This window comes from Heptranchias perlo, chromosome 17, assembly GCF_035084215.1.
Source record: "Heptranchias perlo isolate sHepPer1 chromosome 17, sHepPer1.hap1, whole genome shotgun sequence".
In the NCBI taxonomy this organism is placed as follows: domain Eukaryota; kingdom Metazoa; phylum Chordata; class Chondrichthyes; order Hexanchiformes; family Hexanchidae; genus Heptranchias; species Heptranchias perlo.
The window spans coordinates 3,683,996-3,706,625 of NC_090341.1; the positions used below are offsets into that span (position 1 = coordinate 3,683,996).

Consider the following 22,630-nt stretch of genomic DNA (forward strand, 5'->3'; position numbering starts at 1 on the left):
TTAAGGGGCGTTATGGTTGGTTATTTCCAGCGGGATGTGATGGTGAATTACTTGCGATAGTTGGGAGTCGCTGCAAGGATTCAGAAGGAATATAAAAACTTACAGGCTATCCTTTCATTAGAGGCCAGCTGATAAGAGTCCAGGTTTTCACCTCTTGTCAAGTCCAAGAGTTGACTTTGGACTTTGGTAGTTCTCCTGGCCGCAGACTCTGTTTCATTGGCCCACTTCAGAAAACAGCAGGGAGGTGACATCAAAAGCAAGGGAGTTGAGCTAAACTTTATAAATCACTGGTTAGGCCTCAGCTGGAGTATTGTGTCCAATTCTGGGCACCACATTACAGGATGTCAAGGTTCTGGAGAGGGTGCGGAGGAGATTTACTAGAATGGCACTCGGGATGAGGGACTTCAGTTATGTGGAGAAGCTGGGGTTGTTCTCCTTACAGCAGAGAAGGATAAGGGGAGATTTAATAGAGGTGTTCAAAATCATGAGGGGTTTTGATAGAGTAAATAAGGAGAAACTGTTTCCAGTGGCAGGAGGGTCGGTAACCAGAGGACACAGGTTTAAGATAATTGGCAAAAGAGCCAGAGCTGAGATGAGGAGAATTGCTTTCACGCAGTGAGTCCTCTTAAGGAATATGCGGTGCCTCGCATGGGCAATGCTCTGGGTTTCGGTAAAATCGGACGACCTACCTTGTACCGAATCATCAGACAAAGCATCCTCGATGTCAATCATCAGCTTTTTGTGAGGTATCAAGAAGAGATGCTCCTTGAAGCCAATCAATATGTCGCCTTGGTCGTTGAGGAAGCACGCGAAGGTGAGTGTATGATCCAGAACCACCTCAGTCAACAGGGAGCCGAACACATCCCAGATCTTTATCGCATTGTCACCACTGCAACAAGTCAATAAAAGTAGCGACACAGGTTAATTAGGCCATAAAAAAAAAGGCAAACCAAGCACTGGGGTTCATTTCTAGAGGGATAGAATTGAAAAGCAGGGAAGTTTTGTTAAACTTGTATAGAACCTTGGTTAGACCACACTTGGAAGGCTGTGAACAGTTCTGGTCTCCATATTATAAAAAAGATATAGAGGCACTGGAGAAGGTGCAAAAAAGATTTCATAGAATCATAGAATGGTTACAGCATGGAAGGAGGCCATTCAGCCTATCGAGCCTGTGCCAGCCCTTTGTAAGAGCAATCCAGTTAGTCCCATTCCCCTGGTCCTACCCCATAGCCCTGCAAATTTTTTCTCTTCAAGTATTTATGCAATTCCCTTTTGAAAGCCACGATTGAATCTGCTTCCACCACCATTTCAGGCAACGCGTTCCAGATCATAACTACTCGCTGCGTAAAAAAGTTTTTCCTCGTGTCGCCTTTGGTTCTTTTGCCAATCACCTTAAATCTGTGTCCACTGCTTTTCGACCCTTCTTCCAGTGGGAATAGTTTCTCTTATTTACTTTATCTAAACCCTTCATGATTTTGAACACATCTATCAAATCGCCTCTTAACCTTCTCTGCTCTAAGGAGAACAACCCCAGCTTCTCCAGTCTACCACGTAACTGAAGTCCCACATCCCTGGAATCATTCTAGTAAATCTCCTCTGCACCCTCTCCAAGGCCTTGACATCCTTCCTAAAGTGTGGTGCCCAGAATTGGACACAATACTCTAGTTGTGGCCAAACCAGTGTTTTATAAAGGCTCAACACAACTTCCTTGCTTTAGTACTCTGCCTGTATTTATAAAGCACAGGATCCCGTATGCTTTTTTAAACGCTTTCTCAATCTGTCCTCATTTAGCAAAGTACTCATTGAGTATCTCAGCCATGCCCTCTGCCTCCATGCGTAGATCTCCTTTTTGGTCCCTGATCAGCCCCACCCCTCCTCTTATGACCTGTTTACTATTTATATGCCGATAGAAAACTTTTGGATTCCCTTTTATGTTGGCCGCCAGTCTATTCTCATACTCTCTCTTTGCCCCTCTTATTTCCTTTTTCATTTCCCCTCTGAAATTTCTATATTCAGCCTGGTTCTCACTTGTGTTATCAACCTGACATCTGTCATATGGCCCTTTTTCTGTTTCATCTTACTCTCTATCTCTTTCGTCATCAAGGAGTATTGTGAGCAGTTCTGGGCACCGCACCTTCGGAAGGACATATTGGCCTTGGAGGAAGTGCAGCGTAGGTTTACTAGAATGATACCCGGACTTCAAGGGTTAAGTAACGAGGAGAGATTACACAAATTGGGGTTGTATTCTCTGGAGTTTCGAAGGTTAAGAGGCGATCTGATCGAAGTTTATAAGATATTAAGGGGAACAGATAGGGTGGATAGAGAGAAACTATTTCCGCTGGTTGGGGATTTTAGGAGTAGGGGGCACAGTCTAAAAATTAGAGCCAGACCTTTCAGGAGCGAGATTAGAAAACATTTCTACACACAAAGGGTGGTAGAAGTTTGGAACTCTCTTCCACAAACGGCAATTGATACTAGCTCAATTGCTAAATTTAAATCTGAGATAGATAGCTTTTTTGCAACCAAAGGGATTAAGGGATATGGGCCAAAGGCAGGTATATGGAGTTCGATCACAGATCAGCCATGATCTTATCAAATGGCGGAGCAGGCACGAGGGGCTGAATGGCCTACTCCTGTTCCTATGTTCCTAAGGGAGTCGTGGCTTTGGTCGCTCCACCTTTCTCCCTCGTGGGAATGTACCTGGACTGTACCCGAACCATCTCCTCTTTAAACGCCGCCTATTATTTGATTACAGTTTTGCCTGCCAAACTTTGATTCCAATTTACCCGGGCCAGTTCCATTCTCAACCCACTGAAATTGGCCCTCCTCCAATTAGGTATTTTTACTCAGGATTGCTCATTGTCCTTTTCCATAACCAATCTAAACCTTATGATACTATGATCACTGTTCCCTAAATGTTCTCCCCACTGACACTTGCTCCACTTGACCCATTTACAAGGATGATACCAGAACTGAGAGGTTATACCAATCGAAAAAGGGTGACCCGATAAAGGTCTTCAAGATGATGAAAGGGTTTGATAGGGTGGACGTAGAGAAGATGTTTCCACTTGTGGGGGGAGACCAGAACTTGGGGCCATAAATATAAGATAGTCGCTAATAAATCCAATAGGGAATTCAGGAGAAACTTCTTTACCCAGAGAGTGGTGAGAATGTGGAACTCGCTCCCACAAGGAGTGGTTGAGGCGAATAGCATAGATACATTTAAGGGGAAACTAGATAAACACATGAGGGAGAAAGGAATAGAAGGATATGTTGATAGGGTGAGATGAAGTAGGGTGGGAGGAGGCTCGTGTGGAGAATAAACACCGGCATGGACTTGCTGGGCCAAATGGCCTGTTTCTGTGCTGTAACATTCTATATAATTCTATAAAATACAATGAAACTCTTCCTCTGCAAGGTTGTGCCTTTTCAACATTCTCTATTTTAGGCGTCCATTTTATTATTTAGGATTGGTTTCCCTCCAATTTGACTTTTCCTCTTCTTAAGGCACTGAGTCTCGCTGTGGTTTTTTTTTATTCGTTCACGGGATGTGGGCGTCGCTGGCAAGGCCGGCATTTATTGCCCATCCCTAATTGCCCTCGAGAAGGTGGTGATGAGCCGCCTTCTTGAACCGCTGCAGTCCGTGTGGTGACGGTTCTCCCACAGTGCTGTTAGGAAGGGAGTTCCAGGATTTTGACCCAGCGACAATGAAGGAACGGCGATATATTTCCAAGTCGGGATGGTGTGTGACTTGGAGGGGAATGTGCAGGTGGTGTTGTTCCCATGCGCCTGCTGCTCTTGTCCTTCTAGGTGGTAGAGGTCGCGGGTTTGGGAGGTGCTGTCGAAGAAGCCTTGGCGAGTTGCTGCAGTGCATCCTGTGGATGGTGCACACTGCAGCCACAGTGCGCCGGTGGTGAAGGGAGTGAATGTTTAGGGTGGTGGATGGGGTGCCAATCAAGCGGGCTGCTTTATCTTGGATGGTGTCGAGCTTCTTGAGTGTTGTTGGAGCTGCACTCATCCAGGCAAGTGGAGAGTATTCCATCACACTCCTGACTTGTGCCTTGTAGATGGTGGAAAGGCTTTGGGGAGTCAGGAGGTGAGTCACTCGCTGCAGAATACCCAGCCTCTGACCTGCTCTCGTAGCCACAGTATTTATATGGCTGGTCCAGTTAAGTTTCTGGTCAATGGTGACCCCCAGGATGTTGATGGTGGGGGATTCGGCGATGGTAATGCCGTTGAATGTCAAGGGGAGGTGGTTAGACTCTCTCTTGTTGGAGATGGTCATTGCCTGGCACTTATCTGGCGCGAATGTTACTTGCCACTTATCAGCCCAAGCCTGGATGTTGTCCAGGTCTTGCTGCATGCGGGCTCGGACTGCTTCATTATCTGAGGGGTTGCGAATGGAACTGAACACTGTGCAGTCATCAGCGAACATCCCCATTTCTGACCTTATGATGGAGGGAAGGTCATTGATGAAGCAGCTGAAGATGGTTGGGCCTAGGACACTGCCCTGAGGAACTCCTGCAGCAATGTCCTGGGGCTGAGATGATTGGCCTCCAACAACCACTACCATCTTCCTTTGTGCTAGGTATGAGTCCAGCCACTGGAGAGTTTTCCCCCTGATTCCCATTGACTTCAATTTTACTAGGGCTCCTTGGTGCCACACTCGGTCAAATGCTGCCTTGATGTCAAGGGCAGTCACTCCCACCTCACCTCTGGAATTCAGCTCTTTTGTCCACGTTTGGACCAAGGCTGTAATGAGGTCTGGAGCCGAGTGGTCCTGGCGGAACCCAAACTGAGCATCGGTGAGCAGGTTATTGGTGAGTAAGTGCCGCTTGATAGCACTGTCGACGACACCTTCCATCACTTTGCTGATGATTGAGAGTAGACTGATGGGGCGGTAATTGGACGGATTGGATTTGTCCTGCTTTTTGTGGACAGGACATACCTGGGCAATTTTCCACATTGTCGGGTAGATGCCAGTGTTGTAGCTGTACTGGAACAGCTTGGCTAGAGGCGCAGCTCGTTCTGGAGCACAAGTCTTCAGCACTACAGCTGGGATGTTGTCGGGGCCCATAGCCTTTGCTGTATCCAGTGCACTCAGCCGTTTCTTGATATCACGTGGAGTGAATTGAATTGGCCGAAGACTGGCTTCCGTGATGGTGGGGATATCGGGAGGAGGCTGAGATGGATCATCCACTCGGCACTTCTGGCTGAAGATGGTTGCAAACGCTTCAGCCTTGTCTTTTGCACTCACGTGCTGGACTCCGCCATCATTGAGAATGGGGATGTTTGCAGAGCCTCCTCCTCCCGTTAGTTGTTTAATTGTCCACCACCATTCACGACTGGATGTGGCAGGACTGCAGAGCTTTGATCTGATCCGTTGGTTGTGGAATCGCTTAGCTCTGTCTATAGCATGTTGCTTCTGCTGTTTAGCATGCATGTAGTCCTGTGTTGTAGCTTCACCAGGTTGGCACCTCATTTTTAAGTAGGCCTGGTGCTGCTCCTGGCATGCTCTTCCACACTCCTCATTGAACCAGGGTTGATCCCCTGGCTTGTTGGTAATGGTAGAGTGAGGAATATGCCGGGCCATGAGGTTGCAGATTGTGCTGGAATACAATTCTGCTGCTGCTGATGGCCCACAGCGCCTCATGGATGCCCAGTTTTGAGCTGCTGGATCTGTTCTGAATCTATCCCATTTAGCACGGTGGTAGTGCCACACAACACGTTGGATGGTGTCCTCAGTGCGAAGACGGGACTTCATCTCCACGAGGACTGTGCGGTGGTCACTCCTACCAATACTATCATGGACAGATGCATTTGCGACAGGTAGATTGGTGAGGACGAGGTCAAGTAAGTTTTTCCCTCGTGTTGGTTCGCTCACCACCTGCCGCAGGCCCAGTCTAGCAGCTATGTCCTTCAGGACTCGGCCAGCTTGGTCAGTAGTGGTGCTACCGAGCCACTCTTGGTGATGGACATTGAAGTCCCCCACCCAGAGTACATTCTGTGCCCTTGCTACCCTCAGTGCTTCCTCCAAGTGGTGCTCAACATGGAGGAGGACTGATTCATCAGCTGAGGGAGGACGGTAGGTGGTAATCAGCAGGAGGTTTCCGTGCCCATGTTTGACCTGATGCCATGAGATTTCATGGGGTCCAGAGTCAATGTTGAGGACTCCCAGGACTACTCCCTCCTGACTGTATATCACTGTACCGCCACCTCTGGTGGGTCTGTCCTGCCGGTGGGACAGGGCATACCCAGGGATGGTGATGGAAGAGTCTGGGACGTTGGCTGAAAGATATGATTCTGTAAGTATGGCTATGTCAGGCTGTTGCTTGACTAGTCTGTGGGACAGCTCTCCCAATTTTGGCACAAGTCCCCAGCTGTTAGTAAGGAGGACCTTGCAGGGTCGACTGGGCTTGGTGTTTTGCCGTTGTCGTGTCCGGTGCCTAGTGGTCCGATGCCGGGTGGTCCGTCCAGTTTTATTCTTATTATGATTTTTCGTAGCGAGATTTTACAACTGAGTGGCTTGCTAGGCCATTTCAGAGGGCAATTAAGAATCAACCACATTGCTGTGGGTCTGGAGTCACATATAGGCCAGACTGGGTAAGGGCGGCAGGTTTCCTTCCCTAAAGGACATTAGTGAACCAGATGGGTTTTTACGACAATCCGGTAGTTTCATGGCCATCATTACTGATACTAGTATTTTAATTCCAGATTTTTATTTAATTAATTGAATTAATTAATTGAATTTAAATTCGCCAGCTGCCGTGGCGTGGCGAATTTAAATTCAATTGCCGTGGATTTAAACTCATGACTCTGGATTTTAGTCCAGGCCTCTGGATTACTAGCCCAGTAACATAACCACTATGCTACCGTACCCTGTGTGGTCCCTTGGCTTGCGTTAGCCATCAGTGTCCATTCTTCACATGGGAGCCTAGCCAGTCAACAACCTATTCAACCATGGGAAGTTATCAATGCCAAACCCAATCCTGTTATTAGCCAGTGTTCACGCACCTCATTGGATAACGATCGGGAGCGGGAACCCTGCCTGATTTTTCCCCTTCCCTCGACTGGAGGCAGCTGAAGAACATCAGGGCAACTCTGTCACCTTCCGTGGATCAGGCCAGACACAGATCAGGAATCAAACTCAGCCACTCCGAGTCTATGTGGCTCAGTATCAGATTATCACCGATTGTCTCACTTGCATTAGGCTAACGTACATTGCACTCATAAGGGGTGAACTTCATCACTCCACCATTGGCGGCCGTGCCTTCAGCTGCCGAGGCCCTAAGCTCTGGAATTCCCTCCCTAAACCTCTCCGCCTCTCTCTCCTCCTTTAAGATGCTCCTTAAAACCTACCTCTTTGACCGAGCTTTTGGTCACCTGTCCTAATATCTGCTTATGAGGCTCGGGGTCAAAATTTTGACTGATTTACGCTCCTGTGAAGCGCCTTGGGATGTTTCACTACGTTAAAGGCGCTATATAAATGCAAGTTGTTGTTGTTGTTCCTTGTCTGTATGACTCAGTGCTTCTCCAGGCGGTACAGACGGCCTCTGGTTCCGTCTGGGGAGCGTCTGGTGCCTGCACTTACCCACAGCTCAGAAAGATGTTCTGCTTTGAGCAGGCGTCAGTGGTCACCACATCGCCCGTCTGATCCATCCCCCGTTTCTCCGCCGATTCACATTTAGTGCCTAAATCTAAAGAAATGAATAGATAGCGTGACTTCGGGAAAGAAAACAGGCAAAAGAAAACAAAAGGCAGCCGAGGTCAAGCTTTATGAGGCGGAGAGGGTCAGAGCACTGGAGCGGTCTCGGGATCGCGCAATCCCAGCCAGAAGCTCTGATCCCGGGAAGGGGCCTTAGGAAGCAGGCCAGCAATTCCTTGGGACAACGGCTCCCTGTATGTGCCAACCGCCATTGGGAATGTCAGGTCACCACCTCCCCCTTCATCACACCCCCCCAGCCCCCCCCAACTCCCCGTTGTATAATTACAATGGCCAGTAAATAGCGTCTGGTTGAGGTAGAGGTCTTGAAGGAGGGGAGAGAGGGGCGGAGAGGTTTAGGGAGGGAATTCCAGAGCTTAGGGCCCGGGCAGCTGAAGGCACGGCCGCCAATGGTGGAGCGATGAAAATCGGGGATTCGCAAGAGGCCAGAATTGGAGGAGCGCAGAGATATGGGATATGGTGAGATGGTGGGTAGGTGGGATATGGTGAGTAGGTGGGGTTGAGGGATAGGGTGAGAAGCTGGGTAGGTGGGGTTGAGGGATAGGGTGAGAAGCTGGGTAGGTGGGTAGGTGGGGTTGAGGGATAGGGTGAGAAGGTGGGTAGGTGGGGTTGAGGAATGGGGTGAGGAGTCCGCAGGTTGTCCAACTGTGGTTACATCAGGACCAGGCCTGATCCTTACCACTGCTCCACGTAACAACACACATTAGACCGAATCTGGGATCTTCCTCCTATGGACGTTTCACCATTTGGTGCATTTGCCGCCTACCTTGTGATACAATCGAAGGAAACGTCAGCTCCGTGGAATCTGTGGTCATAATATCATTGAAGTCAATCATTCCCGACTTGAGTCCCAGACATAGTTGGCTGCCCTGAAAGTGAAGCCCATTATCCCATTCAGAAACTTAATTTATTGACCTTTTAATTGCTGTGTTCATCTAAGGGTCGGCCGTGGGTCACACTCTCGCCTCTGAGTCAGAAGGTTGTGGGTTCAAACCCCCACTCCAGAGACTTGAGCGCATGACCTGAGAGGGCAGACGGGGCATCCGAAAGACGGCGCCTCCGATAGCACAGCACTCCCTCAGTACTGCACTGGGAGTGTCGGCCTGGATTCTGTACTCAAGTCTCTGGAGTGGGGCTCGAACCCACGACCTGCTGACTCAGAGCCGAGAGTGACACCCACTGCGCCCCAGCCAACACCTCCAATGTTGGCAGTTTATGTTTGCAGACTATTCCACAAAGGGGGGAAGAAAACTGACCATAAACCTCTCACATGCAAGTGCGAGCACACACACACACAGCGAGCGGGGACACACACACACACACACACACACAACAGCCACACACCCAGTGGACAGAGGGCGGTGACCAAGTCACTGTGATCAGATTGAGTCTGTTGCTCCCTCTATCCAGCCCCTCTTCCCCACCAGCCAATCACCCATTGCCACGTTCTGTGCCCAATTAGGAGCTGGGTTGGGGACTTGGGTGGTTTAGAGAGAGAGAGAGAGAGAGAGAGACAGGGAGTTAGAGGGAGAGAGAGTGACAGGCAGGGGGGAAGGAGAGGGTGAGAGATAGAGAGATAGGGAGTTAGAGAGTGACAGACAGAGATGGGGGTGAGGGCAAGAGAGAGCAGGGAGTTAGAGAGTGAGAGAGAGAGTGACAGACAGGGAGAGAGAGGTGGTTTTCATCCCATTGGGGCGATGAGCTGAGCTGGGGCCTCCCCATATCCCTGGGGTGCAAGGCCGGTGTTAACTGTACCACAAGGTCCCCCCCACTCCCCCCCCCGGTCTTTCTTACTATTCTGGAGAATGCGACGGCCTCTCGCGGGATCGGGATCTCCTGGATCAGCTGTAATTTCGGCAGGTTCCAGATCTTTAAACGTTTGCTCTTTGTCTCTTGGCTCATGCTCAGTAGTTGGCTGTGATCCATGTCGTGTTTTAAAAGGATCACCTGCAACGCATTTATTTCAGGCAAGTAACCGGTTAATAATCCACGGGGAAACCCACTCGTCACAAACTCTTAATGAAGGTGAGCGCTCAATGTGCAGCCCTCTGGTCTCTGGGTCAAAAGGTCGTGGGTTCAAGCCTCACTCCAGAGACTTGAGCTCATAATCCAGGCCGACACTCTTAGTGCAGTACTGAGGGAGTGCTGCACTGACGGAGGCGCCATCTTTTGGATAAGACGTTACAAAGGAAGACTTCCATTTATAAACACCTTTCACGACCTCAGGACGTCCCAAAGTGCTTTACAGCCAATTAAGTACTTTTTGAAGTGTAGTCACTGTTGTAATGTAGGAAACATGGCAGCCAATTTGCGCACAGCAAGATCCCACAAACAGCAATGTGATAATGACCAGATAATCTGTTTTTAATGATGTTGGTTGAGGGATAAATATTGGCCCAGGACACCGGAGAGAACTCCCCTGCTCTTCTGCGAAATAGTGGCCGTGGGATCTTTTACGTTCACCTGAGAGGGCAAACAGACAGGGCTTCTGAAGGACGGTGCCTCCATCAGTGCGGCATTCCCTCAGTACTGGCACTGGGCATGTCAGCCCGGATTATGCGCTCAAGTCTCTGGAGTGGGGCTTGAACCCACGACCTTGTGACCCAGAGGTGAGAGAGCGCTACCCACTGAGTCACAGCCGACACACTAAACCGAGGCCCCGTCTGCCCCCTCAGGTGGACGTAAAAGATTCCACGGCCACTAATTCGAAGGAGAGCAGGGGAGTTCTCCCCGGTGTCCTGGGGCCAATATTTATCCCTCAACCAACATCACTGAAAAAATAGATTATCTGGTTATTTATCTCATTGCTGTTTGTGGGATCTTGCTGTGCACAAATTGCCTGCCGCGTTTCCCTACATTACAACAGTGACTACACTTCAAAAAGTATTTTATTGGCTGTGAAGCGCTTTGGGACGTTATCAGGTGGTGAAAGGCGCTATATAAATGCAAGTTCTTTTCTTCTTTTATTAGATTCAGCCTCCTCCCCAGAATGACTGGCAGCTCTTCGCTCAAGCGAGCATCAGCGAGCTATTCGACCGTGAGAGTGGCCGGGGGCACGGCTGATCCAGAATGGACATGGGGCCGGGCCCTCCCTCGCCTGTAAGGCTCACCGCCACGGTTAGAGTTCGCCAACCCTCCAGGATTGTCCTGGGGTCTCCAGGAATTGAAGATTAATCTCCGGGGCGCTGCTGGGAGCAAAATCCCCGGGAGAAAAATCACAGGAGCCATAAAAAAAAAATAGTTTTCTTTCAACACTTTTGTTGGTTAGTAATGAAAATGTTGGTGATGGGAGAACAGGGCTGTTTGACTGACAGTCAAGAATCCTCCAATCGGGTAACAAAGAGTCTGTTTGCTTTCCGATTGGCCGCGGGGGGAAGGCGGGGCATAGAGAGGACGGACATGTCGGGCGACCAATGAGGGGAGAGTGGGGGCGGGGCACGTGGAGGGATGCAGTCATGTGATGAAACCTCCTGGAATACGTCCAGCCAGAGTTGGCAACCCAAAACACTATATTTGAAGCGTGAAACCGTCTTTGTGTAAATCACTCCCGGTCTCCTCCCTTTCTGGTGCCGGCCGGGGCCTTGCCTGTCCCGTGGTTTGAGACCGGGGTGGGGGGGGTAAATTTTTCATCGTCAATGCTCCCGGCTCACCGTGGCAACAGGCCTACAGTTGGTCGGCTGCGCCCTTGGGTTGCCAACCCTCCAGGATTGCCCGGAAGTCTCCAGGAACTAAGCATTGATCTCCAGGGCACTGCTGCGAGCAAAAACCCGGCAGAAAAATCATAGGGACAATAAAAAATTGTGTTTTCCGACATGTGCGCATGTACGCTGACGACACCCAGCTCTACCACACCACCACCTGGCTCGACCCTTCCACTGTCCCTCATTTGTCGCGCTGTTTGACCGATGACCAAAAATTTCCTCCGTCTAAATTTTGGGAAGACCGAAGCCATTGTCACAAGACCGATGCCACAAACTCCGTTCCCTTGCAACCGACTCCATCCCTCTCCCTGGCCATTGCCTGAGGCTGAACCAGGCCGTTCGCAACCTTGGCGTCCTATTTGACTCTGAGATGAGCTTCCGACCACACTGCTGCTCCATCACCAAGACCGCCTACTTCCACCTCCGTAACATCGCCCGTCTCCGCCTCTCACCTCAGCTCATCCGCTGCTGAAACCCTCATCGATGCCTTTATTACCTCCAGACTCGACTATTCCAATGGTCTCCTGGCCGGCCTCCCATCTTCCACCCTCCATAAACTTGAGCTCATCCAAAACTCTGCTGCCCGTGAACAGGACTTGCACCAAGTCCTGTTCACCCATCACCTCCTGTGCTCAATGACCTACATTGGCTCCTGGCCCGGGAACGCCTCGGTTTTAAAATTCTCATCCTCCGTGGCCTCGCCCCTCCCTTTCTCTGTAACCTCCTCCAGCCCTACAACCCTCCAAGATCTCTGCGCTCCTCCAATATTGGCCTCTTGCGCATCCCTGATTTCCTTCGCTCCACCACTGGCGGCCGTGCCTTCAGCTGCCTAGGACCTACACTCTGGAATTCCCTCCCTAAACCCCTCCACCTCTCTCTCCTCCTTTAAGATGCTCCTTAAAACCTATCTCCTTTTATGGCTCTGTGTCAAATTTTGTTTGATAACGCTCCTATGAAATGACTTGGGCTGTTTACCATGTTAAAGGCGCTATATAAATGCAAGTTGTTATTGCTGTTGTTGTTATTTATAGAAACATGGCTTGAACACTAGTTTATTATAAAAATATCAGAGATGGAAGAAAAGCTGTTTGACTGACAGTCAAGAATCATCCAATTGGGTAACAAAGAGTCTGGTCGCTCTCCAATTGGGTTGGAGAGGTGGAGCGTCAAGAGGATGGACATGTTGGGTGGCCAATGGCTAGTGTGTGGGGGGCGGAGTGGTCGGAGGCAGGAGGTCATGTGATGAATCCTCCAGGGATACGCCCAATCAGGGTTGGCGACCCCAGCCTTGTTGGCCTGGAGGGCCTCTGGAGCTTGGTACTCACCGGGTCCTTGTGAGCTTGGATCTCGTGATACTTCATGTTTTCTACCTCCGTGTCCATGAACAGTATCCGGCCATCCTGTCAAAGGGAAACAGTCACCAAGAATCAACCACACTCAGCCCTGCGTCCCCCTCAGGAGCCCCCTGACTAAGGCAGCGCCTAACTGAGGCATTACAGACCAGCAGTCCCAGGTTTAATGCAGATCGAACCTCATGAGATTAAAAGGACTGTGGCAGGTTAGATAAGGAATTGGCTAAGAGACAGAAAGCAGAGAGTAGTGGTGAACGGTTGTTTTTCAGACGGGAGGGAAATATACAGTGGTGTTCCCCAAGAGTTTGTATTAGGACCACCGCTCTTTTTGATACATATTAATGACCTGGACTTGGGTATAGTGTAATTTCAAAGTTTGCAGATGACACAAAACTCGGAAATGTAGTAAACAGTAAGGAGGATGGTAACAGACTTCAGGAGGACATAGACAGACTGGTGAAATGGGCAGACACGTGGCAGATGAAATTTAATGCAGAGAAGTGTGAAGTGATGCATTTTGGTAGGAAGAGTGAGGAGAGGCAATATAAACTAAATGGTACAATTTTAAAGGGAGTGCAGGAACAGAGAGACCTGGGGGTGTATGTACACAAATCATTGCATCTGATGAAGCTGTTAGAAAAGCATACGGGATCCTTGGCTTTGTAAATAGTGGCATAGAGTACAAAAGCAAGGAAGTTAACATGCAGGTACAGCAGGCAATTAGGAAGGTAAATGGTATGTCGGCCTTTATTACAAGGGGGTTGGAGTATAAGAGTAAGGAAGTCTTGCTGTAATTATACACGGCTTTGGTGAGACCTCACCTGGAGTACAGTGTACAGTTTTGGTCTCCTTCTCTAAGGAAGGATATACTTGCCTTGGAGGCAGTGCAACGAAGGTTCACTAGCTTGATTCCTGGGATGAGAGGGTTGGCCTATGAGGAGAGATTGAGTAGAATGGGCCCATACTCTCTGGAGTTTAGAAGAATGAGAGGTGATCTCATTGAAATGTGTAAAATTCTTAAGAGGCTTGACAGGTTAGATGCGGAGAGGCTGTTTCCCCTGGCTGGAGAGTCTAGAACTAGGGGTCATAGTCTCAGGATAAGGGGTCGGCCATTTAAGACTGAGATGAGGAAAAATTTCTTCACTCAGAGGGTTGTGAATCTTTGGAATTCTCTACCCCAGAGGGCTGTGGATGCTCAGTCATTGAGTATATTCAAGGTTGAGATCGATGGATATTTGGACACTAAGGGAATCAAGGGATATGGGGATCGGGCGGGAAAGTGGAGTTGAGGTCGAAGATCAGCCATGATCTTACTGAATGGCGGAACAGGCTCGAGGGGCCGTATGGCCTACTCCTGCTCCTATTTCTTATGTTCTTATGCTAAACCTTTATAAATCACTGGTTAGGCCTCAGCTGGAGTATTGTGTCCAATTCTGGGCACCACACTTTAGGAAGGATGTCAAGGTTTTGGAGAGGGTGCAGAGGAGATTTACTAGAATGAGAATGGTACCAGGGATGAGGGACTTCAGATATGTGGAGAAACTGGAGAAGCTGAGGTTGTTCTCCTTAGAACAGAGAAGGGAAGATTTAATTGAGGTGTTCAAAATTATCAAAATTTGATAGAGTAAAGAAAGAGACGGGCGGGAGGGTCAGTAACCAGAGGACACAGATTTAGGATAATTGGCAAAAGAACCATAGGGGCTGAATGGCCTCCTCCTGTTCCTATGTAGCAGGCTCAAGGAGCTGAATGGCCTCCTCCTGCTCCTGTGTAGCAGGCTCAAGGGGCTGAATGGCCTCCTCCTGCTCCTGTGTAGCAGGCTTGAGGGGCTGAATGGCCCCCTCCTGCTCCTGTGTAGCAGGCTCAAGGGGCTGAATGGCCTCCTCCTGCTCCTGTGTAGCAGGCTTGAGGGGCTGAATGGCCCCCTCCTGCTCCTTTGTAGCAGGCTCAAGGGGCTGAATGGCCTCCTCCTGCTCCTGTGTAGCAGGCTCGAGAGGCTGAATGGCCTCCTGCTCCTGTGTAGCAGGCTCGAGGGGCTGAATGGCCTCCTCCTGCTCCTGTGTAGCAGGCTCGAGGGGGTGAATGGCCTCCTCCTGTTCCTATGTTCCAGCTTACCTGCAAGCCCAGGAGAAGAAACTCCTCGGAATCAGCACAAACCATCCCTTCCACACTGGAATAGTAGATGTGAGAGGACAGACTGGCTACACAGCAGCATTCGCACACAGGCACCTTCCATAGGCTGGCATCAAACGGAGACAAACTCACGCCCTCGTTAACGGGTCTGGTGAATTCCACGTACAAAAGGCAAAAAAAGATAATGGTGACTTCACACCCAGGGTTTACACATCTATCTAACTCGGTTAATTCCTCTCTCAGCTCTAGCCTCAGCCTCTCTCCTGTTTGCTCATCCTGTACACTCTTCTCCCTCCTCCTCCCCTTTCGTCCTCACTGTGCAGCAAACAACACCAGTCCCGCCACCTCCGACTCTCACTCATTCTTTCCCAGGTCATCCCTCCTTCCTGCAATCGGCAATTTCGCCGGTGTCAGCCGTGGCTCAGTGGGCAGCACTCTCGCCTCTGAGTCACAGGGTCTTGGGTTCGAGTCCCCACTCCAGAGACTTGAGCCCGTAATCCAGGCCGACACTCCCAGTGCCAGTACTGAGGGAGTGCTGCACTGTCGGAGGTGCCGTCTTTCGGTCTCAGGTGGACGTAAAAGATTCCATGGTCACTATTTGAAGAAGAGCAGAGAAGTTCTCCCCAGTGTTCTGGGCTAATATTTATTCCTCAACCAACATCACTAAAAATAAGACTATCTGGTCATTTTCACATTAGCATTTGTGGGATCTTGCTGTGCGCAAATTGGCTGCTGCGTTTCCTACATTATAACAGTGACTACACTTCAAAAGTGCTTCAGTGGCTGTAAAAAGCTTTGGGACGTCCTGAGGTCGTGAAAGGCGCTATATAAATGCAAGTCTTTCTTTCTTTATCTCTAACGAATTAGAAAACGGGGGATTAAACAACAGTTTGGACTTACTTTAATCGATGGCTGGTGAATTTGTGGAATGGACAGAGGGAGTGGGGACAGAATCGAGCAGCAAATTCAGAGTGGGATGAGTAACTGGGAGGGGAACTAGAGAGGGGCCGTGGGATGTGACTCAGGAACAGGCCCCATGGGCCACACTGGGCTCTCCCAGTCCCCCACAATCTCCCGAAACCAAAGGTTCTCCGCGGTTACTCACATCTTGGCCGACTGATTGCCAGTGTTCGTACTGTCAAGTATTTCCGGAACATTCCACACTGCAATTCTGCAGGCAGGATCGGTCCTATAGGAGATTGAGACAGTGAGGAGGGGCTACAGGCATAAATCAGGAATTTATTAATACACTGTCATCCCCCCTCCACACACACACGCGCGCACACACACACACAAAACACACAGGCACACACAGACACAAAATACATACGCACACACAAAACACACGCGCACACACACACACACACACGCACAAAACACACAGGCACACACAGACACAAAATACATACGCACACACAAAACACACGCGCGCACACACACACACACACACACACACACACAAAACACACAGGCACACATACAACACACAGATGCACATACACAGACACACATACATATTCACCCACACAGACACCCACACACAAAACACACAAACGTACAGACACCCACGCACAACCCACACAGAATGTACACACGCAACACGCAGATACACTCAAAAAACACAAAAACAATACAAACATATGCAAAACATACAGAGACACACACACACAGACAGACACACAGACACACACACAACAGTTTATGATTACAGTTCTGAATGCAATGTTGTGATATATTCTGAGCTACAGTTTTCACAGAGTGCCATGTTTCCGGAGTGCAAATGTTCAAAGCAGGTGATGTCAGGCAGAGTACACAGCCCGATCTAGTTTCCCTCCCTGACCTCGGGGGACACTGTGGCCAATCACCCTTTCTGAGATCAGGTAAACTCAGGGCCGGCCGGGGATCGAACCCTGAGATCAGGTAAACTCAGGGCCGGCTGGGGATCGAACCCTGAGATCAGGTAAACTCAGGGCCGGGCTGGGGATCGAACCCGGAGATCAGGTAAACTCAGGGCCGGCCGGGGATCGAACCCTGAGATCAGGTAAACTCAGGGCCGGCCGGGGATCGAACCCTGAGATCAGGTAAACTCAGGGCCGGGCTGAGGATCGAACCCTGACCCTGGTCTGAGTGACTTTAGTTTTCCACCGGCCCTGAGACTCGCTGTGGGGCAGCGTGGACGGGACAATATCAACTTAAAAAGCTTCATGTATTCGACACAGCGGGAGAGGAAATAAATTCCAGTTTGTGCGTTTTAGAAATACAGTCCAGGGTTTGAATTGCATAAAACGGGCCTCCTGCCAGTTTCTGGCCTCACTGCCACGTTTGGAGTAGGCTCAATCCGCAGGAAGGTTCTAGAAGGCAGGGTTACTCGCTCAGTGGGCTGTGGAGAGCAACACCGAGCCCCACGGTGAACTTTGAAGCGAAACTGCTTGAGTATCTCAGCCAAATGTGTCGGCCTTTTGCACCACAGTCTGATAGGATCACAAAGGCCGGGGGTTCCCCAATTGTACCCAGTGGCCGAGCACTTTTTAAAACATCTTTTCTCTCCCAGTTTCCTCCCCTGAGGGCAGTAACTTCAAAAAAAAAATCATTCTGGGGATGTGGGTGTCACTGGCAAGGCCGGCATTTATTGTCCATCTCCTGAGAAGGTGGTGGAGGGCCTTCTTCTTGAACTGCTGCTGGTGGGTTTAATACAACTGAGAGGCCACTTCGGGGGGCAGTTAACAGTCAACCATATTGGTGTGGGGACTGGAGTCACATATAGGCCCAGACCGGGTAAGGACGGCAGGTTTCCTTCCCTAAAGGGACATTAATGAACCAGTTGGGTTTTTAACGACAATCCGACAGCTTCGTGGTCACTTTTACTGATACCTGTTTTTTTCATTTATCAAGATTTTTTAAAACTGAATTCAAATTCTCGAACTGCCCTGGTGGGATTTGAACTCATGTTCTCTGGATTACTAGTCCAATAACACACCCACTACACCACCATACCCTGGCCCCACAGCCCTGGCAGTCCATGGGCACCAGCTGCTCTCCATTTCAGGGGAAGCTGGATAAACACACGAGGGAGAAAGGAATTGAAAGATATGCCGATAGGGTGAGATGAAGTAGGGAGGGAGGAGGCTCGTGTGGAGCATAAGGGCCGGCATGGGCCAGTTGGGCCGAATGGCCCGTTTCTGTGCTGGACATTCGATGTAAAAGCGTGGGGGCTCTGTCACGGGGCGAGGGGTTTGGGGAGAAGTACCACCTCACCAGGTACACTTGAAGAAACCTCGTTGCAACCCCTCCGCATCTTACTTGACAGTGTAGATCCATATCTCTGCGGGGTCCACCAGGTAGAAGACCAGGCTCTGGGCTCTGTTGTACGTGTAGCTTGTCGCGCTCTGCACCGGAGTCTCCGTGGGGAGAGGGAGCACCACGGACAATTTCGCCCCCAGATATTGGGAGATGATTCGTAGACTAGAATGAGAGTACAGAAAAGGTGGGAGCTTTTCAATTGGAGGCCACGAGGGTTTTACAACAACAACTTTGCATTTATATAGCGCCTTTGACATAGTAAACCGTCCCAAGGTGCTTCATGGGAGCGATTATCAAACCAAAATTTGACACCAAGCCGCATAAGGAGATATTAGGACAGGAGACCAAAAGCTTGGGCAAAGAGGTAGATTTTTAAGGACCGTCTTAAAGGAGGAGAGAGAGGTAGAGAGGTTTGGGGAGAGAATTCCAGAGTTTAGGCCTAGACAGCTGAAGGCTCGGCCGCCAATGGTGGAGCGATTAAAATTGGGGATATGCAAGAGGCCAGAATTGGAGGAGCGCAGAGATCTCGGAGGGTTGTGGGGCTGGAGGAGGTTCCAGAGATAGGGAGGGGCGAGGCCATGGAGAGAGTTGAACACAAGGATGAGAATTTTAAAATCGAGGCGTTGCCGGACCGGGAGCCAAAGTAGGTCAGCGAGCACAGGGGCATAAAAGGGGCGCAACGAGGGCCAATTCAAGGGTCCATCGTCCTCGAGTAGAATGGGCCTACACTCTCATTGAAACACAAGATTCTGAGGGGGCTTGACAGGGTAGATGCTGAGAGGTTGTTTCCCATGGTTGGAGAGTCTAGAACTAGGGGGCATAGTCGTAGGATAAGGGGTCGGCCATTTAAAGCTGAGATGAGGAGGAATTTCTTCACTCAGAGGGTTGTGAATCTTTGGAATGTTCTCCCCCAGAGGGCTGTGGATGCTCAGTCGTTGGGTATATTCAAGACTGAGATCGATAGATTTTTGGAATCTAAGGGAATCAAGGGATATGGGGATCGGGCGGGAAAGTGGAGTTGAGGTCAAAGATCACCCGTGATTTTACTGAATGGCGGAGCAGGCTCGAGGGGCCGTATGGCCGACTCCTGCTCCTATTTCTTATGATCTTCATGACCTTGAGTCGTTCCAAACCGCTTCACAGCCAATTAAGTACTTTTTGAAGTGTAGTCTCTGTTGTATTGTAGGAAACGTGGCAGCCAATTTGCGCACAGCAAGATCCCACAAACAGCAATGTGATAATGACCAGATAATCTGTTTTTAGTGGTGTTGGTTGAGGGATAAATATTGGCCCCAGGACACTGGGGAGAACTCCCCTGCTCTTCTTCGAAATAGTGACCGTAGGATCTTCTACGTGCACCTGAGAGGTGCAGACGAGGGCCTTAGTTTAACGTCCCATCTGAAAGGTGGCACCTCTGACAATGCAGCACTCCCTCAGTACTGCTCTGAAATGTCGGCCTAGGTTGTGGGGCTCAAGTCTCTGGAGTGGGGGCTGGAACCCACGACCTTCAGACTCAGAGGCGGGAGAGAGCTGCCCACTGAGCCACGGCTAACAGGGAAATCGGGCTGCGCCGAGCCGAGCCTGGATGCGGCCACCACCCAAAAAGGTAAATTAAGCAAAAATGATTTTATTTTAAGTTTGACATGGAGCCGGGAGGAGCAGGGGGGCCCCTCCCACCTAAGGGCCTCTCCCAGCAAGGCAGGCGGTCTGAAATTGGGGCGAGCTCCCTCTGGAGGCTCGGCAGGCACCCCAGTTTATTCTGATGAGGCCCGATTTCAATCAGGCTTCGGGCCGACCCATTCGGGCGCAGGGATCATCCCCGGTGACCCGTTCGCGCCGCCCTAGCCAGGCGAATGAATTTCTATCCGCGAGAGAGAGAGCAAGGAGGAAGCGGAAAGGACAGAGATAGCTAGAGAGATAAAGGAGAAAGTGACAGTGAGAGAAAAAGATAGACGGAGATAGAGATGAGAGGGTGAGAGGGACGGAAAGAGAAAGTGAGAGTGAGCAGGAGCGAGAGAGCAAAAGAGTGAGAGAGAAAGTGAAACGGCAATGGGCACTGGGAACTGGGAACGCGGCACTGAGCACCAGCACTGAGCACTGGCGCTGGACACCGATACTGGGCACTGGGAACACGGCACTGGGAACTGGGCACACGGCACTGGGAACTGGGCACTGGGAACACGCCACTGAGCACCAGCACTGAGCACTGGCGCTGGACACCGATACTGGGCACTGGGAGCACGGCAATGAGCACCAGCACCGAGCATTGGCGCTGGACACCGATACTGGGCACTGGGAACGCCACATTCGTTTACCTGCTGTCTCTTTGCAGCGCGGCTACTCTGGTCGTTCTTCCTTTGGCAGAAGCAAGGCTCAGGTGGGTGATGGCGCTGCCGATGTGGCTCCAGAAGTGGGTGAAGTAGTTGAGAATGTAGCTGTGGAAGTGTTTGGTTGAGCAGCAGTACAGGAGGTTGGTCTCTGTAAGTCCCATCCACTCAATGCCCTCCTCAAATACAGGCAGACTAGATCCAGAAACAAGCAAAGGGACAAGGTTAGAAAATCCACATCTATTATATACTCTATCGGCGTCAATACACTAACCCCAATATACTAAACCCCGATATACTAAACCCCAATACACTAAACCCCAGACAAGTGCCAGGAAATGACCATCTCCAACAAGAGACAGTCTAACCACCTCCCTTTGACATTCAACGGCATTACCATCGCCGAATCCCCCACCATCAACATCCCGGGGATCACCATTGACCAGAAACTTAACTGGATCAGCCACATAAATACTGTGGCTACGAGAGCAGGTCAGAGGCTGGGTATTCTGCGGTGAGTGACTCACCTCTTGACTCCCCAAAGCCTTTCCACCATATACAAGGCACAAGTTAGGAGTGTGATGGAATACTCTCCACTTGCCTGGATGAGTGCAGCTCCAACAACACTCAAGAAGCTTGACACCATCCAAGATAAAGCAGCCCGCTTGATTGGCACCCCATCCACCACCCTAAACATTCACTCCCTTCACCACCGGCGCACTGTGGCTGCAGTGTGCACCATCCACAGGATGCACTGCAGCAACTCGCCAAGGCTTCTTCGACAGCACCTCCCAAACCCGCGACCTCTACCACCTAGAAGGACAAGAGCAGCAGGCGCATGGGAACAACACCACCTGCACATTCCCCTCCAAGTCACACACCATCCCGACTTGGAAATATATCGCCGTTCCTTCATTGTCGCTGGGTCAAAATCCTGGAACTCCCTTCCTAACAGCACTGTTGGAGAACCGTCACCACACGGACTGCAGCGGTTCAAGAAGGCGGCTCATCACCACCTTCTCGAGGGCAATTAGGGATGGGCAATAAATGCTGGCCTCGCCAGCGACGCCCACATCCCATGAACGAATAAAAAAAAACTAACCCCAATACACTAACCCCAATATTGCTTTTAAAATTATTTCAAGAAAAACTGGATATCAAATTTCAAAAGCTTTATTCAGGTAAAGTTTATCCCGAGTGCTTTTTTTTTAAAAATCAGAGAGGTTGTCTGTTTGTTTGAGTGAAACAGCACGAAAAGAAAGAGCTTGCATTTCTACAGCACCTTTCACGGCCTCAGGATATCCCAATGCACTTTACAGCTAATGAAGTACACTTGAAGTGTAGTCACTGTTGTAAAGTATGTAAACGCGGCAGCCAATTTGCGCACAGCAAGATCCCACAAACAGCAATGTGATAATGACCAGGTAATCTGTTTAAGTGATGTTGGTTGAGGGATAAATATTGGCCCAGGGCATCAGGGAGAACTCCCCTGCTCTTCTTTGAAATAGTGGCCGTGGGATCTTTTACATCCACCTGAGAGGGCAGACGGGGCCTCGGTTTACCATCTCATCCAAAAGACAGCACCTCCGACAGTGCAGCACTCCCTCAGTACTGGCACTGACCAAGAGAGATGTTGGCCAAAACAGATTATCTGTTCATTTATCTCATTGCTGTTTGTGGGATCTTGCTGTGCGCAAATTGGCTGCCACGTTTACATACTTTACAACAGTGACTACACTTCAAAAAGTACTTAATTGGCTGTGAAGCACTTTGGCACGTCCTGAGGCCGTGAAAGGCGCTATATAAATGCAAGTTCCTTTCTTCCCTTCTCTTGGTCCTTACAGAGTTGGTCTTTACCTCAGTAGCTGACTCAAGGTGTCCAGCGACCAGAGCCTGATGGTTCCGTCCTTTGAGCTGGAGATGAAGATGGAACTGGTTTCTGGGTGGAGCAGGAGGTCTGTGACTGCGCGGCTGTGCCCTGTAAACTTGTGGGCAAAGATCCCCTTGTTGCTCCAGGCTTTGACTGTAAGAATGTAAAAGTATTGTGGGTGAGAAACAAAGCATGGAGGGAGGCTCAACGACCGGTAACTTCAGTA

The 22,630-nt window shown here is 50.0% G+C and overlaps 1 protein-coding gene and 1 long non-coding RNA gene across 2 annotated transcripts; both read right to left on the reverse strand.

The window, feature by feature from the left end:
• Positions 1–47: 47 nt before the first annotated feature.
• Positions 48–12,814, reverse strand: LOC137334352 (uncharacterized). Its single transcript, XM_067999060.1, has 6 exons — positions 12,750–12,814; positions 9,518–9,670; positions 8,490–8,592; positions 7,592–7,697; positions 690–889; positions 48–70 (listed from the first exon to the last, which is right to left on the reverse strand). The coding sequence occupies exons 1-6, from the start codon at positions 12,804–12,806 to the stop codon at positions 48–50; spliced, it is 642 nt and encodes a 213-aa protein (XP_067855161.1). The 5' UTR covers positions 12,807–12,814.
• A 2,100-nt stretch (positions 12,815–14,914) lies between these two features.
• LOC137334365 (uncharacterized) lies at positions 14,915–18,364 on the reverse strand. The gene is made up of 3 exons (XR_010966129.1): positions 18,208–18,364; positions 16,013–16,096; positions 14,915–15,055 (listed from the first exon to the last, which is right to left on the reverse strand). It is a non-coding gene; the product is annotated as an uncharacterized lncRNA (long non-coding RNA).
• Between the last annotated feature and the right edge of the window lie 4,266 nt (positions 18,365–22,630).

What these genes read in the sequence shown, in the direction of transcription:
- LOC137334352 (XM_067999060.1), bottom strand. Translation starts at nt 12,806, where the DNA reads ATGGACACGGAGGTAGAAAACATGAAGTATCACGAGATCCAAGCTCAC. An exon ending in CCGTCGCATTCTCCAGAATA is followed by an intron (nt 8,593 to 9,517) that starts GTAAGAAAGACC and finishes CTTCACTTTCAG; the next exon opens with GGCAGCCAACTATGTCTGGG. An exon ending in GTCTGATGATTCGGTACAAG is followed by an intron (nt 71 to 689) that starts GTAGGTCGTCCG and finishes GAATCCTTGCAG; the next exon opens with CGACTCCCAACTATCGCAAG.